This window comes from Carassius auratus, unplaced genomic scaffold (genome assembly GCF_003368295.1).
Source record: "Carassius auratus strain Wakin unplaced genomic scaffold, ASM336829v1 scaf_tig00216545, whole genome shotgun sequence".
NCBI classification, from domain to species: domain Eukaryota; kingdom Metazoa; phylum Chordata; class Actinopteri; order Cypriniformes; family Cyprinidae; genus Carassius; species Carassius auratus.
Window position 1 is genome coordinate 988,520 of NW_020528624.1, and position 18,339 is coordinate 1,006,858.

Sequence of the window (18,339 nt, forward strand, 5' to 3'; positions counted from 1 at the left end):
CTTTAATATCTTCCATTGGTTTTATGTTTTTAAATAAAGATTTAAATGCATATTTGGAATTATTTTTATTTTTTTTGTTGGTAAAACTTGTAGGTCTGGCAGGTCTTTAATACTTTTTTTTTTTTTTTAGCACTATGTGGTCACACATTTGGTCACATACCCTTTTTATCCTTTAGTGACCTTCAGGACCCCCCCTCCCAAAAAAAGGTTATTTCCATGGCATTTCATGTACAGTTTTCAAACAGTGTTATCCTCAGAATTCAGACCGTTGAATTATGTACTCGGTTTTGTTCAAGTTCTTGATGTTTGATGCTTGTGTAGTTTTACACCATATCACACCACCACAACCGCACGGACTAACTAAGAGATGTTCCACTGTCATGTTATTTTGAGTGTTTTTCGGAATAATGATGTGTCAACATTTCCCTAAGCATCAGGCTGTGACTCACAATTTGTTTCCCACTGGTGTGCTGATTATGTTTTCTCATGTTGGTGTGCAATCCTTTTTTTTTCCACATAAAATGTATAGTTTTTCCAAAGGCTTTGTAAATATGTTTTAACCAGCGATTTACACTTTATTTTAATATTAAACATTCAAATATGATTGTTTTTGTGATTCCTTATTGATTCTGAAAGAAGTGCATTTGCTAAAACAAATCCAGAGTAATCTGTCCGAAGGGTTGCATAATAATTTAGGGTTACACGCATGTTATTTTGGTAGAAACAGTTGGTTCGTTTTTGTAATGGACACTAATAGAAATAGTTACCCAATATTTTCTAAACTTACTATGACTGACATATATTTCACCGCATTGGGTGACAAAAGTTTCTAGCAAATACCATTTCTGTTTATATAACGACAGAGGGCGCTTTGAGGCTCATCACTCTGTATCACCCATGAGCTGCATTCAAAACATTAAATAACATTTTACATATTTAAATTCTACGTATCAGAAATATGCCACAGGACATCTATGAAATAAATATAAATATCGTTATTTGACTTTTGTGACCACAACGATTGTGATTGGTCCATCTTGACTAATCGTTAAGTAAAGTAACTTAAGTCACATGAAAGCACTTTAATATTCCCTGAATTGAAAACGCACATTAAAGAGTTTAAATATTAATTATAATTTAATGCACCGTTTCTAACCAATCAGAGAAAACGCATGGGCCAAGAGGCCACGCCCATTTTCACGTGATTTAGATCTGCGAGATCTACTGTCTTTCCGCTCTTGCCAGTCTGTTTCCACGCTTGAGACGCGTTCACGAGTTGTGTCATGATTACTCATGAGCGTCAGCGTGTGTTTACAGCCACTGAAGTGACGCGTCGCGTCTCAGCGCGCGGAGCTGCGCCACAATCCACTTTCTGCCGCTTTCCTGCGCGGTGTGCGCTTCACAGGAATGGAAAACAAAGTTCCTGATGACGGGGCGTACATCCATGAACTATGTCCAAGAAAGTAGATTATTGTTGTTGTATTCATATTATCATTTACGATTATGGCGGCGTCGCAGCGCGCGAGACACCCTGAACTTAAACAGAGCGAAGCGTGGAAGCGTCACATTATCAGACAGCTGAAATATCGCAACAGGACACAGACGAGCGTCTTCCAGGATCTCATAGAGTCATGTAAGCTTTATTAGTGCTTTTTTAAAATACATGTTTTGGTGATTTAACGTTTTAGGACATGCAGTGCAACTTTTTATCATGCAAAATAAGAATCTGTTGTTTTGGATGCAGTTTATAAATCTTTTTCCGTTATATTTAATTAAATAAATGAATTATATATGTGATTGAGTACCTAAAGATACTATGTGATACAATTAATCATCATAAAATATTTCGTGGTTTATTAATATTATAATTCAGATGATATAAACTCAATTCAGAGTCGTGTAAGTCCACACTGTGATTCTTGACACTTAAGTGCAAATAGAAAGCCTTATTAACAAACACACTTGGAGTGAATGTAAACATCGGCTGGCCTCCTTTCAAATAAATCATGCTTGTTCAGAAGAAGTTTGTCTTTTTGTTCTTCTAGATCACAGTCTGCTGGAAAAGACCAATCAAAGAGCCCTCATAACCAAAGGCATTCTGGGATCAGGCTCAAGGTAACCTTTACTCCGAGTCATAATATCATTTAATGTGAGACTGTAAAAAATCTCAAATGTGCAATCGCCTTTAAGTCAGTTTCGTGCAGTCATTGTAATATATATAAAATAGTCTAAAAAAAAAAAAATATATATATATATAATGTATGCATGTATGTATGTATGTATATATATTTCACAAAGAAATTTCAAATAGAAAGCATTTATTTTAAATAGTATTTTAAATTTAGACTACATAAAAAATAAATAAACATATTTATATATAATAAACACTTTAATTGTAATAAAAGATGAATAGATTACTGCACATTACTATGTAATGTGTTGAATTGTGTCAGTTTGATTGTATTATTATGATTATTATTGCTGAATTTGTAATCTGTAACCTGCATCATGTATTTTAGACATTACAGCGTAGTAATAGAATGCATTCGGATCAGTTTTTCTTATTCAGCCCAGCCAAATCTGTTTCAAATGCTGTTTTATGACCCTTGCAGGTCCTCGCTATCTGAAGATTCGCTGGCGTCTCTGAAGACAAGCACCGGGGAGGTAAGAAGTGACTCTATGTGTGGGAAGAGCAGCATCAGCCTCTCTCAAGACAAAGCCGTTACATGATTGGATCTCTGTCAAACCTTTATACAACAAACTGAATTTATGGCACAAGTTGTGACCTGTTTCACTGAGCAGGTTTACAGGTTTGCCTGCTGTTCTCTCTTCTTTTAGCAGGCAGTCAGTTATCAAATCCACAAGCTTGTTGCAGTTCCACAGACCTCATGGCTTCTTACCTGTAAACATGTCCTCCCTGGAAAATGTTATTCCCAAACATATTAGTGTAACGTCAGTGAGAACATTATTTGGACACATAGTAGGGAAATCATTTTCACTGTGGTCTGAGCATCAGGCATAACCAGTTCTCACACCTAATCTTGCACTAAAGCTGTCTTAAGACCAGTTGGGGATTTTTTTTGTAAAAGTATGTGATAAAACCTGCTGCATACCTCTGCTTTATCAACACATACGTCCTCTCGCCGATATCGAACTGTTCTAGCTTATGAATGTGTGCTCTGTGAATGTGTGTGGATATATTGTAAACCAGCAGGTCTGGATTTGTGTTCTTTGGTTGAGATGCTTTGTGGCTTGATAATTGTTTCTGTTCTTGCAGCTCGCGTATCAAGTGGTGGAACTGCAGCAGAGGATCCAGATAAAGGAAGTGACACTGGATGAACAGCATACCAAGTAAACCTCCTTATCCTTTTTATGACACGAAACAGGAAACCACCCTTTTAAAGTGGCCATATTATGACCATTTACATTTTTTGTGTGTCTGTTAGAAAACACTTAATGTGATTTGAAGTTATGTGATCTCATTGCTTCGACACCTCTCTGCCTGAAACACTCACTGTTTTAGTTTCTGTCTCTTTAAAGGCCCGTCTGCTCTGATTGGTCAGCTGTTAAAGAGTTTGTTTTGGAAATGTAACATTGGGCTTCAGCTGTAAACAGTGTTTTATCTGTGGTAATTGCGTCATCGGTATTGGAAGTCCATACATTGGTTTTTGCCTTCACTACAAAAAAAACTAAAACTGCATTTCATTGGCTCAGGGAAATCATTTAGACAATTGTTTATTGAGGGTGGGCTAAAGCAGCTAGTAGGTGGACATGCACATGCTTGTGTCATTTTTATCAGTCAGCATTTTCATAAGATTAGGTGACTGCTTTTACATTTACATTTAAGCTTTTGGCACACGCTTTTATCCAAAGCGACCTACAGTTCATTCATGTGTTCCCTGGGAATCGAACCCACAACCTTTTGCGCTGCTAACACAATGCTCTACCACTGAGCCACATGAACGCAAATGGGACAGAGCCAGCTTGGAGAATGCAGGCATCGATCCCTTTACTTCTTTTACTAAAACTTATAGACCTTTTTCAGGGTCTATTTTGTATGCTATATGTGGAAAGTGCCATTTATTCACACTCAAGCTGGTTTCTCAATATTATTAATTGAATCAAAGCTCTTTACAGCTTGAGGTGAAAGATACTACTTTCATTGTATCGAAAGAAAGACCTGGGACGTTCTGGCTTACATCTCTTTCCATTTTTAGATGCATACAGAAAGTTCCATTAATTATTCCTTTTTATAGCTTGGTCTGGATGTGCACCGTTGAATGTATAATGTTACTAATTGAGTTCCTTACAGTCTATTGTAGCTCTTGCATATGGATTCTGAATTTTGTGTTTTTTAGGGTGTATGAGGTCCAGAACCATCTCAGTGTTTTGGCGTCAGAGCACAGCGTGCTTCAGGAACGTGTGTCGGAGGTGCAGACGAGGAACCGACTTCTGAAACAGGAATATGATTCCCTGCTGGAGCAGCACCGGGACATGGAGAGCACGTACCGACAAGAGAAACTGCGCAGCTCCGAGATCCTGGAGAACATGATCCTTCCAAAACAGCAGGCTGCAGACCGCATGAACCATCACAACGAGAAGAGAGTGAGGTCAGAGGTCAAACGTGTGATAAGAACAATGCACTCAGAAAGAACTGCATTGATTTTGTCATCATTAACTCAACCGCATGCTTTTCCAAAACTGACTCTTCTGTTGAACACTATACTCTTTAAAATATATGCTATTGTGTTCAGTAAATGATGACATAATTGAAATATTTGGGTGTACTTTGTGGCCTACTACATTCGTATTAGTGTCCAACTATTTTATGAGCAAATGTCCATTCCATAAGCTCCACATGCTTCTTGATCACATTTCCTCTTCTTTCTTAGAGCAAAGGAGGCCAGTCTTCACAAAGATCTTCAGATGGCTGCCAGTCAGAATGTGAACATTAATGAGTAAGTATCGGCTGTTTAAAGTGACGCTGCAGCGTTAATCTGACTTAATGTCAGTCCAAACCAGGGGCAGACTGGCTATCAGGACGTTCTGGAGTCCACCCTGCCTGATTTATCATCAAAGAAAGTGTATGATGAACTGACGCTGACAGCCAACAAAAGAGGGATCTATTTTTGCTTATAAGAAACTGAAACTGCCATATACGGCCCGAATAGTCATCACGTACTGTCCGCTGGATAATTTTAAGCTCGGATGATGAATTGTAAAATATTTGAAATGTAAGTCACGTAACGACTGCGTTCAGTTTAATGCTATCTCCAACCAGGAGAGGTCGTAGTTTCCAGCTGCTCCTCGTATTCATTTCAGCGTAGTATTACGTGCACTCTAATGTAAACATTCATTAACATTAGTGAATAATACATGAAAAACTGACCATGAAAACAGCATTGTCCAGTCAAGATGATAAACAGATAATTACCAAGTTCAAGGGGATGCTTTTGATCTGTTTGGAAAACTGTTATTTTAAATCGTCATCACACCACTACGCACAAACCACGGGGACGCCAGAGTTGAACTTGCCTCAAATATAGAAGGTAAAATGCATTGTCAGCAAGCTTTTAGCCAAATGCATGACAGAAATGTTTGACCTTAGGCTTTCCGCTGGTCCTTAAAAAATCTTCAGTTAAATCGTTTAAATTTACTATAACTTCTAATATCATACAAAGTCTTAAATATTAAAGGTCTTAAATTTGGGGACAGAAAGACAAAAATTGCAATATAGATTCCTATGTAGATTAAACTTAAATGCTATGATTTCACTGAATAAACTTGAGCGATGAATGTTTCAAAGTCACGCGTGCTGCAGTTACAAGGAAATCCACTATATTTCTGCTAGTTCTGAAATTGAAGCTAATTAGCTTTTTCAGTAAACCTGTTTGCTATTTTTGCTACATGTTTTTAAATGTGAACCAGTGGTTCAACCGAAAGCTAATTTAATATAACTGATTAATAATAGCTTGATTGTTTAAATTAATATAGTAACTTATACTTTTGACTCTTCCCATTTCTCAAAAATAGTTTTAAGGCTGAAATGTGAAGCGCAGGTCTCAAAAGGTCTTTTAAAGCTCTTAAATTTTATTTTTGAAATCCTGCAGTTACCCGGTTATTTTATGGCACCATTTGGAATAACACTTTATTTATTTATTTCTAATAAGCCCTTTTATAACGGTCCTCTCATGTTGTTTTGAGAATATTCTATAATAAGAAATAGGACCGCAGTACATTTGTTTCTTGCTAATTTACAGACTAATTTGCTACAGCTAATTTGGGGTGATATTGCTGACAACCGTTTCCCTTCTCAATTAGACTGCAATAACTGCACAAGTTTGATAGCTAATAAAATCTTTAAAAACAAATTACATTAATTGTACTTTTATTTCCTTCAATAAAAAGGAAATGGAGTGAGACGATGTAAAAGGTGTGTGAACGTGGATTAGTAATCTGGCCCCTTGGTATAAAGGAGAAGAAATGCTGGCCCTCGTCACGATCAGAGTTACCCATCACTGCTATAGAGCATGTAGCCTGTGAGCACTATATTAAAAACTCAGGACACCCCTAGTCTGAATGTTCACTGCTATTTATTACTCCACATTGTCTGACATGAATATTTCATTCATTCATAAAGAGACAGCAGTGATCTTACAATGGGTTAGAGAGAGTTTTTATTTATGGTTTTGCTTTTGCCTGTCAGAGAGTCTGGAAATGTGTCGCCTCCTAAACCATCATCCCCTAATCCTGAGTCTTCACAGAGGTCAGAGAGAACCCATGCACCACTTTTAAGGTAACTACTACAGTGTTTCTTTCAAAGGTAATGTAGTTTATGAAAGTACGTGTTATCCCTCGATAGTTGTTCTCCTGGTGTGAAGTTGTAGTTTTTCTTCTCAGGTCTGCTTCAGCTACATCCCCCCGCATCCTCAGCTCCATCAGAGGACTTTTTGAGTAAGTTTCACGAATCACTGTGTAGAATACGTTTAAATAAATTAACTAATGTGTCATATTATTACAAAAAATATATATATAGAAATATTAGTAAAATGGAGTAGGGGCCTTGTCATACACCCGGCGCAGTGCAAGTGTTTTTGCTAGTTTCAGCCTGACCTCATTTTCCCGTTGTTTAATATCATTTGTGCGCTCAGGTACGCGTGCTGGTCTGAAAAAGAGGTGCGTTTAGGCGCATTGTTGGCATGTTTTGAGGAATTGAAAATAGACTGCACCATAGACCAACTCAAACCTGGTCTAAAGTCAATGTGTTTTCTTTATTTAAAGAGCGCGTTAGTAATGTGCGACTATAGATGGGTGCACAACATGCATATACTTTGCTTATTACACACACAGGGCGAACACGCCATGGCACGAACACAACATGCTTTAAAAGGGAATAGAAGATGGTACACTGATTGTTCATTGCACATTACACCCAAAAAACACCCATTATTCATTAAGATAATAGGGACAACTTAACGCACCGACTGTTTTCCCGTCGTTAAACTAGCAAAAGTGGATTTGTGCTTTAGACCATGCGCTTGGATCGTTAAAACAGGGCCTTAGTGTTTTTTATTTTATTTAGAAATGCAACAAATTATGAGCAAATTCCAGAATCATATAGCTCTTAAACTTAGGAAATTCAATCATTGAGCCCCTTTTTTGCTCAAAAAGTAAAGCTGCTGTTAAAATCTAAATATGATTTAAATCCACTAATATAGTTGAATCTAGATCATAGTTAGTTTATAGGCACGAAGCGATCATGCCATATGACAAGTGACGGTTTTGAATAAACCAATCAGATATTTAAAATAGTTTTGTTGAATACATTAATATTGAATGAATGAAATATTGTGAATTTGAGTTTGGACTTTGTTTTCCTCATGCACCGTTGCCCTTCACGGAGTTAATCGTGTTATTCTGTTCAGGTGTGTGTAGTTAATTCCTGTGTGTTCGGTTCTAGTTTGTCCGGTCTCGTCTGCGTTTATGATACCCTGTGTGTTGGATTAAAGACTTTAATATATTTTTTCTTCGTCTACATGCATTTAATACAGCGTAGCTGTGACATTTTTATTTGAATACATTTGAATTTTTAGTAAAGACATCCATTTTATCTTCATAGAAGTTTGTTTTGGAAACATTATTATTACTGTTATATTTCTGCTGTACGCTACTCTGTGTAACATCATTAATACTATTGTTAATTTGCAGTGGTCACTGTGCAGTAATAACTTGAGTTACTATGCTTTTGGGAAGCTAGGTGATTTCTCCAACATTGTATCATAACTATGGTGCTAAAGCAGCAAGGAGAAAAGGTGTAGGTTTTTCAGTAAATATAAAGTCAGTATTTTGGCTAATCAGAAAATGATTATAGTACATTTAGCTTCATATTTACATCTAATCTAGAATCCAGGAGCGTCTGCAGACTATATCTAGACCTGGACATTGGTTTAAAAGAAAAGTACTTTACTCTATTTAAAAGAATGTTCTGCTGTAAAATTTAATTCAAATAATTTCAAAAATAATCTGAATCTGTAACCCATTTTAACGCCCTACCCTCAGTTCTGTCATTGATTGTTGTTGTTTTGTGTGTCCAGGAGTAAGATCAGAGGGAGATCTGTTTGCCGGTCAGAGGAAGATCTCTATATACCGTTAGGAGTCTGTCTGGCTGCAAGAGTCCCCACCAAGGCCATTTTCACAGTGGTGCGTGTTACCGTTTACAACAATATCAGACAACAAACGTTACTTCTCACAAGCGTAGGTCCTGTTGGGTTATGAAGCAAGCAGAAACCAGTATAACTTTGAATCCTGAAAACGATGGGGAAACAGTCTGTAGTATAGTGATAGACAAGTATAATATTGATCTCATGGTTCTTCAGTGGGTCATATTTTACAGATGTCTTTGAAAGCACATTGCCTGTAGCGGTGTCTGTGGGACAAAGCGTCTGCGTCTGTCATGTGCATCCACCTGCTTCATATGTCCGTGTTCATGTAAACAGCTGACAGCAGGAACCAGCCCTTGTTGTGAAATGGAGAGGAGTTGCCACTTCTGTAAATGGGATATGTATTAAAGTATTGAAGGGCTTGTCACCTGCAGCTTAAATTTCCATCTGAGTGTATTATTTTTACACCTTAGTAAAGTTGCTTCCCTTTCTGTAGTTTTCACATCAGTGCACTGTTTAAAAATAAGATCACCCACGACCGTTATTATTTGTGCCGTGATAAAAACACAAGGTAGTGAGGTTCCTCAAAATTATTTAAACACACTCCTTGGTGAATAAAATTATTTATTTGTTTTACTTTTTACTGGTAGTGTATCAGAGTTTCCAGAGAATTATTAGGCATCATAATGGTTATAATACAATGATTATAATACTAAATGTTACAAATTGGCATATTGGTGTGATTTCTGAAGGATCATTTGAGACTGAAGACTGAAGTAATGCTGTAAGTTCAGCTTTGATAACAGGAATTAATTACATTTAAATGTATGTTCAAATAGAAAACGTACAAAAAGTTTTAATGATATTTTACAATATAACATGCAGACTTCTTTCAAAATCATTAATGGATAGATTTCTAGGATATTTTGGTTGGGAGTTGGTATGGTGTTGTTAGGTTGCTAGTGTTTCCAGAAAATGATTAATATCTAGATGCAATGCAAGTCAGTTAAAAGTGTCAGTGGATAAGTGTCTGACTAATGCATAAATGTACGTGTAATTCTAAGAAATGAATGTGTGCTCTGTGGTTTCAGGATGCACATGAGCTGGGAATCAACGCTGTGAGGTTCAGTACCAGTTCAAACCTGTTGGCTACAGGAGGAACTGACCGAGTCATCAAACTGTGGGGCATTGAAGCAGGTACATCACAAAACTGATCTAGAAAAAACACATCTTCTGTTTAATTGTCAGCTTTAGCCATAAAGACGAGTTCAGATATAGATAGTATCGAGTGATTCTGAATGCTTTTGTCAGTACATGTGACTGCCTCTGGCCACCAGCAGATGTCAGGACTCTTATTCATATACATATAAATCCTAAGTCAGGGTACATTAACCAGAATGTCACATCACCACAATAAAAACACAGATTTTGCATGGACAAGCATTACTGTGTGTGCTGTGATGTGCTCTGTTATGTGAATATTCTCAGGCTTGATGTTTCATCCTCACAGGAACTCTTCAGAACAGAGGGACGTTAGATGGAAGTAATGAGGGGATCACCAGCATTGAGTTCGATCCTACGGTATGAACACACTCAAATCATTGTGTTGTAACTTCTACACAGAACATGAGCAATGTAATGAGACCATATACTGTATCACTAAAGCTCTCACTCCCTGCAGCTTTGCAGAGTTTTACAAATGAGCCCAGCTTACAAATGGTCTACTCTTTGTTGGTTTTTGGTTGTAAGCATTGTTGTTTTGTTGCTTGCTTGTTGTGTTTACTGGTTCTTAGAGCAAGCATTTTGCTTCAGTGTCTATAGCAGTCGTTTCTGTGTGCACTGCAACCAAACACGGATCTGTGCATCGGACTGCTTCAGATTCACTCATTAGGACCTGTTGTGATTAATGTCTGCGTTTATGAGCACAACAGATATTTCTGAGATTGGTTGCAATGCTTGTGCAACTGCTACAAAACAAATTAACAAAACTTTGATGCGATAAGAGTATACCCAAATGAAAATGTAAATTTCAGTAATGTTTTGATGAATTCCAGGTTACTCAGAACTATTTAGTGCTGGTTTAACTGAATTTTGAGTGTTTGTTGTTGCTTTTTATTGGACTTTAGTTCAGGGATTGTTGATTCCAAGGACCCCAAGAGTATGGTGATACCCTACACACTAGCTATATTTTCATGTTTAATCATTATAATGTGCCTTAAAAATAGTATGTGTGCTATAATGTGCTTCATAGAAAGGTAAAACCCCAATTCCAGAAACAAGTTGGGACATTTTGTGAAATGCCATAAAATCAAGAGTGTTATTCCTTCATTCTCTTTAACCTTTAGTTAATTGACTAAAGTACAAAGAAATAACTTAATTTTATTTTGTAAATATAACAAATTTTAATGGCTGCAACACACTCCAAAAAAGTTAGGAAACCACGCTGTTGTTGCACATGCAGAATGAGACATGACATCATCTTGATCTAATATCCATGGATTTTCCTCGAAAGATGTCATCTTAATGGCAGTATGTACAATTCTTGTCACAGTATTACTGTGTGTATTGTAGTTGGTAAAAGACCTACATTATTTTCGATGTTCTATAGAGAAATGTGATTTTTAATGTGTTTGACACTTCGCTCTTGAAATTTGGCACAAAGTGATGAGCCATGATCCAGCTTTACCTGCAAAGATTGAGATGCAGCTTTTATACCCAGCCACGATCTCCTCTCCATTACCAATTCACCTGCTTACTGTGAATGTTTTCAAAACCGTTTAATTTCAATATTCTGTACCCTTTTCACTTTTATTTAACTCGATCCGCACTTTTGTGGCGTGTGTTGCAGCCATCAAAATTACAAAATACATTCAAGTTGGTCAGTTAAATCTTTGAAAAGTCTTTTATTAGTATTTTTGTTAATTAAATGCAAAAGAGAATTAACAAATCCTAGATTTTAATGCACTTTGCAAAATGCCTGAACCTTTCTGGGACAGGATCCTGTAGCAGATCTAGACAGGTGGTGCTGGGGAGGAGGAGGGATAAAGAAGATGCTCATGGCATGTGGTAATGAGCTGTACCTGGTTGGGCTGGGATGTGCATAGATAGGAAAGAGACATTGTTTGGCTACACTACCAGCTTGGGAGAACCACTCTGAAACTCTGAAAAGAAACCCCCCGCTTTAGATGATCTGAAGAACAACGGAGTCATTGCTAATTAGCATATATCATTGAGCGGTGTATAAGAGCCCTCTGCCACTGGAGGATCTTTAGTAATATAAGGAGACTGTTCTTGTAAGGCTGTGGTTACTGCTCTAATGCATTGTGGGATGTGTCTCTGTGCTTTTCCATCAGGGCACTCGGATTTTAGCTGCATCATATGACAAGTCGGCTCTATTTTGGAGGCTAGAGGACAGCGTTCCCAAGGTAACAGAGCTTTCCTCTCGCCCATCCAAACCTCCCGTACGCTTGTCTGTCTCTCTGAATCACTCTGGAGCACCGTCAGATGAGACAGACCAGTATGAACCATGATGTTAAAGAGGTTTAGTCCTGTGCCTGCTTAGATTCCATTGTGTTTTACTGGACAGTGAGGCGCGGGAGAGTTTTATAGGGGTGGAATCAGATTTTCACATAACTTGAGGCAAACAGGATGGATATGGGTCTTTCTTACTATGCAGTATTTGTGGCCATCATATTTGTCTTAATATATTGTATAAAATAATTTTTGGAAACATAACAGTTAAGTGAACATGGGTGAATTTTTAGTTTTAAGTCATGAATAACTTGCTTGAATTATAACTCAGCATTTACATTTTTTTTTTTTTTTTTTTATAAGGTACAAAGTTCAAAAGTTTTGGCAGGACAATGACCCATATAGATAAAAACGTGTTTGTAAATGTATTAGCCTGACAGAAAGGGAGGACAGAAAAAAGCAAACACAAAGAATATTGTTTTCATTCATTTCAAGAAATGGTCATAAACATCAATTTCCATCATAAACATGTCTGGATCAATCAACAAGGAAAATTTACGTTTAGTCCACAAGACAAAAAAATTGTTGAAATTATTAAAATAACCCCAATAACTCCAGAAAGAAACAAGATGCATTAAGAGCTTTTGAACACGATGAAGATGGCCAAATTTGTCTTATTTTGTTGAAATATATATTTTTTCCATTTAGTTCTGCCCTTCGTAAGAAACAGAAGATACTTGTATGTTTCCCGGTACACAAATTAAGAACAATTTACCTTGATCTTCAAATTCCAAAAGTTTTCAGCCCCCAGCTCTTAATGCATCTTGTTTCCTTCTGGAGAATCAGTGAATGTTTGAATCTTTTTAAATAGTTGTGTTTGAGTCCCTCAATTGTCCTCAGTGTGAAAAGATGCATCTCAAAATCATAAAGTAACTGCTTGAAAGGGTTCAAATATGCAAAGATGCTGGAAAACTGAAGAATCTGCAGGAGCTTAAAGATGTTTCTGAAGAACGCTGCTCAGTTTAACTGTTCAGAACAAACAAGGGACTCATGCACAACCATCACAAAACAGAAAGACAGTCGAGGATCATCAGGTGACAGAACACAGTACTAAGAACCAAGGGTTCCCAAACTTTTGAGTGGGGTTATTTTAATAATTTCAGCAATATTTTTGTCTTGTGGACTAAATTTAAACATCTTTTATGTACAATATCTTTATGGAGCACCGTACATGAAATGCAGGAAAATATATATAGGCTAAATTGTGTGCACGATTTACTAATTCGTTCCCTCAATGAACTAAAACGTGCACACGATTATTATTGTGTTTCCTCGATCTAGTGTTCCGTTCACTCGATTTATAAATTGTGCGCATGATTTAGCAAATCGAGGGAACACAATAGTAATCGTGACACATTTTAGTACATTGAGGGAACGAATTAGTAAATCGTGCACACAAAACACATTTTTTTTTTTTCTGCATGTCATGTACAAGTTACCGTAATATCTTACTCGGGACAGTACTAAGTAAAACAAATAACATGCATTCAGTATGATCTCTTATTTTTTGAAAATGATTCACATTTTCACAGATTCTCCAAGGGGTGCCCAAACTTTCGAGCCCGTGTGTGTGTGTGTGTGTGTGTGTGTGTGTGATATAACCATTTAAAAGTGTGGGGTCAGGGTTTTTATTTTTATTTTTTAAATGCTCTATATAGGTTTCCAGAGATGCTGTCTAGCCTCTCATTAAAAGGATGTCTGTTGTTTCTCTAGCTTACGCTGACGGGTCATTCTCGTAAAGTGACAGCAGCCAGATTTAAATGCAGTCAGAAGCAGGTGGTCACAGGCAGTGCGGACAGGACCGTGAAGATCTGGGACCTCCAGCGAGCAGCGTGTATGTGTCACAGAAATATGCAACAAATCACTCATCAGTTAATTAACTAGGAGTACATTTGGCATCTGTCTGCAATAATTAGTTCAACATATTAACACAGGTCAGTAATTTCCACATTTTTCTCTCTGTACTACTCGCAGGCATACAAACCATTGAGGTTTTGTCTTGCTGTAGTGATGTTGTGTGCTCAGAGTACCTTATCATCAGCAGCCATTATGACAAAAAAATACGGTTTTGGGACAGCAGGTAAGAACGGAGCAATTACAACACCCACTGCGAACACTCCTACAGTATCTAACATAAAAACTCATCTTAATACATGTTTACGAAATGTTGACTTCTATTTAGTGTTTCATAGCCAGCCTTTGACTGTGTGTATAAAGTGTGGTTCACATTGAGGCTTTTGCTTCACTTCAGAAATCACACTTGCAGGCACTTTTTCTTGCATGTCTGGAGAAGTAGGTTTATCGTGTGTGAGACTTCAGCATTGGATGTTTCCCCATTTATGATGTCTTAATTTATGAATCTGAACACATTCTGTCCATCACCGCACGTCTGTCTGGTGTGATGAGCTAAAACAGTGCAGCCTCAGGTGTGTGTGGATTCACCGCTGGCGAGCGACGGCTTATTAACACTTTTGTGGTAATGTGCGAGACTGGTTTCTCCACAGGCCCGGTTGTGCCGACAGAACTTCTTCCACACGGGTTGACCGTTGATCTTCAAAGCTGTTTGTGCTGCTCTGCATGGGGGTCATTTTCCAGATGTTCCAGATTTTAATTTCTTTTTTTTCTTTAGGCTAAACATTTTTATGCTTTAGGTTCAGTTTAGGACATGACTGTCCTCCCCCTTTTTTTTCTATTTTTTAATACGTTTAATCAACTTAAAATCATAACTGCAACATGAATCAAGTAACATAATAAAAACCGGAAAGACCATCTAGTAAAAAAAAAAAAAAAGATCTCGTTTTCATGCTACTTGGGCAAGTTTTAGGCCAATTAAAGGTAAAAAAAAAAAAAGTACCAGTAATAAAATTTGGCACACTATGCTCCTTCTGTATATAATCTTTTAAGATAATTAACCATTTTTTTTCCCTTCACAATTCTCATATATATCTTGTATAATACAGTATTATCATATACAAAAAATTTAATAAAAAAAATTAATTTATTTATAATTTAAATGATGATATGTTGTAATGGGGTCCCAATGCAAATAATTTAAATAACCCTAAATTGTATTTTTGATTTTGAGGAAAAAAAGTGACATTTAATGGAGTTTATTTATATGTATTATTATTATTATTATTATTATTATTATTATTATTTTATCAATAAAGATTTTTTTCTTAAAACAATTTTTAAGAGAGAGAAGGTTTTATGAAAAAATCTAATATTGATAAAAAAAAATGTATAATAAAGGAAGTTATTAAAAAAAAATAAACCGTAAATGTCACCTTTTTTCAAAATCAAAAATACATTTTAGGGTGATTTTAATGACCAACCAAAAACATTACAAGTAATTACTCATTAAAATTCAATTTAATTTTAAGAATATTAATTTGGATTAATAAATGAAGTTGCACCATGTCCTTAACAGCCACAACTGTCTTTCACTTGCATCCTGCTGATAGTTCATACTGAAATCTGATTGGTCTGAAATCCCTCTCCAAATGGCAGTAAAAACGATCTTTTCTGAATGACTGTGATTGTGTCGTGCAGAACTTTTGCTTCCAGTGTGGACCGACAAACTACTTACTGGAAACTTTGCATCAGTTTTTTAACTATTTTCAATTAACTATTACTATTTATCCAAGTTGAAATCTCTCCTTTTCTCATTACGGCATAATAGGCTGTAATACCACAAACATATCAACCATGCAGTTGAGCTGCGCTACGAGACGCCACATGACAAAATCACATTGCTCATTATAATTAATGGTTTACTCTGGAAGTGATGTGATGTCTAGTTATTACATAGAAATGACATGCAAACCATGACCGTAAACAAACTTGACAACAACAACAAATATTACTTTGCATGACAAAAAACACGCAAGCCAAGAATAGAGCTACCGTTCTGGAAGACTAATCGACATGTAGCTGTAACATAATTACTCAGTTTTATAATAGGTTTAAAAGTAGCGTTCACAACAATAGCAATCAGACAGAAGGAAAGGAAAGGAAACAGACAGAAGGAAACAAATATGGTTAAAGTTGCAATAACTCAAATCCACTGGATGAGAAAGCAACAATAGCATCTTAAGGTAAAACACTACAGACAGAACCACTGGTTTTACATGCACTGCTGAATTTGGAGCTCTTCTGCTTTCATATTTCTAGTCTTTATCAGACTGGTGGAAAGAAAATATCCAAAATCTGCATTTGAATGTTTATTTGATTTACATTTTTACTGCATTCCGTTGCATCTGTAGATTTCTATTATAATACATTTTCAAAATGATTTTTTTTATTTTATTTCCTCCTGCAACGAGGCAGAAATCTCTGCTTCTGTAGCATTTACATAGTTTTGTAAATGTTTCCTATCTTAAGCATGACGTTTCAGAACACTTGTAACACAAAACAGTCGTCTTAATGGTGATCTGTTTTGGCTAAAAAGTTTACCCGGTGCACCTGTGGTGTCTTGCCTTAAACGTCAGCAAACACGTGTCTTTTGACTGAATACAGAGATGCGTAACAACAGCTTACATCATTTGCTTCTACATATTAATGGTGTTGCATGAGTACCACCTCGTACCAGTCGAAGCAACCCTGTAATAATACGCCTCATTCGTTGCGTAACCATCGTTATTCAGAGCCTCGGTGGGTTTCGATTGCTCGGATTGGATAAGAGATGTAATATAATAACACCAAGGATGTTCGTCCAGCAAAGTTCTGTTCTCTGTAGGCCACAGAGCTTCACGGCGAGCGTAATTCATCTCTCAGCACAAAGCTGACAATATAGATGACGCCACCTAGAAAAAGAGCCATTATTTACAGCACGTCTTCGTCCTTGACATCTCTCATTCACTCCAGCATCCACAGCTTTCAGCTGCCAAGGAGACGACGGCTCGCTTGTCTCCTAGCAACTGTCAGCTCACAAAATTGTCTCATCTTCTTTGTGCTGTATTATGACATTTGCGTTTTTCTCCATGCAACACTTTAACCATTTTTGTTTCTTTTGGAAAAGACGGGTTTCTTTTAAGTAGCAATTTAATGCCGGACGGATTCACTAAACATCTCTTGTATAATATGCATGCACAATATGTGTCACTTTAAGATGTAATAAACACTCGAGCCTGTCTCTGTGATTGAAATTCAAGTCATTGTGATGCGTAACATTCAGAAAAGCAAGGCCTCTCTGGTTTAGCGAGTGACACCCTGGATGTCATAAATGTTTAGAGTCACAATCTCTCCCCTCGTCCTTGTCCAGATGATGACTTGTTAGAATATAAATGGAAACCGCAGACTTTAACCTCAGGTTCTTGTGTTAAGTACATCACTCTCAGTGCAATGAGACAAACTATCATGCCATCAGTCTCCTTAACCTCGATGGAGAGCTGCACCTAAGCTTCAAGGTGCTTAATCTTTCCTAATATACAGTGCATATATAATATGAGGCCAGAAGGCAATCATGAGCCGGGTTCACTGTGGCGTCCCATGACATTTTTAAAAACCGATCCACTTTTTTACTGATGGCTATTAGAAATCTTAAGCTACTATCTATTAGAACTATAATTGAACACAAAATGAACGGCATGAAAAGTAGGTAGTTTTTAACTCTTCAGTTGCCTTCACAAGTTTCTTTAATGGGTTTCTGTAATTACATCCTGTAACTAATTAACGTTTAAATATATTTTTCATATCGAATCTCCAAATTATTCTAGGAACCATATAAGGGGTATTTCGCACCGGAGAAACACTTTTTATTGTTCCTAAAACTATTAGCGGAAGAACCCACTTTTTGGCACGTTCGCACCACAGAAACTGGGAATGATTGTAGTTCTAGGAAAGCCTTTTGGGGGAACTATATTAGCTCCTGGATCAGAGTAGGATCTAACCCTGTGTAATAGGAACTAACAGGGATGTAAGTGTCTGCTGATTGGCAGAACACATGGCATATGCCACTGGCGCTCTCATTTTAAAAAAAGCTGTGTAAACACATACTTACTCCACTAACATGGAAAACAGCGATAGATGGACTGATGCCAGAGCTCAGGCACTTTTCCGTCCTCCATTCTCCAGTTGTTGACATTGTTGAATGCCGCTCTTAAATGACGTTTGCTGTCAGAGTTGCTTCTGGCGGTCGTGAATGCAA

The 18,339-nt window shown here is 37.0% G+C and overlaps 1 protein-coding gene across 1 annotated transcript in view; it reads left to right on the forward strand.

The window, feature by feature from the left end:
* Positions 1-1,229: 1,229 nt before the first annotated feature.
* Positions 1,230-18,339, forward strand: part of LOC113098383 (autophagy-related protein 16-2-like) — a 28,522-nt gene continuing 11,412 nt past the window's right edge. Inside the window, exons 1-14 of the mRNA XM_026263421.1 lie at positions 1,230-1,633; positions 2,046-2,115; positions 2,613-2,664; positions 3,278-3,351; positions 4,359-4,610; positions 4,893-4,958; positions 6,707-6,796; positions 6,901-6,954; positions 8,595-8,700; positions 9,752-9,857; positions 10,171-10,241; positions 12,014-12,085; positions 13,905-14,025; positions 14,166-14,271. Coding sequence (XP_026119206.1) covers positions 1,504-1,633; positions 2,046-2,115; positions 2,613-2,664; positions 3,278-3,351; positions 4,359-4,610; positions 4,893-4,958; positions 6,707-6,796; positions 6,901-6,954; positions 8,595-8,700; positions 9,752-9,857; positions 10,171-10,241; positions 12,014-12,085; positions 13,905-14,025; positions 14,166-14,271 — 1,370 coding nt within the window. The 5' untranslated portion in view covers positions 1,230-1,503. The remainder of the gene's footprint in view (positions 1,634-2,045; positions 2,116-2,612; positions 2,665-3,277; positions 3,352-4,358; positions 4,611-4,892; positions 4,959-6,706; positions 6,797-6,900; positions 6,955-8,594; positions 8,701-9,751; positions 9,858-10,170; positions 10,242-12,013; positions 12,086-13,904; positions 14,026-14,165; positions 14,272-18,339) is intronic.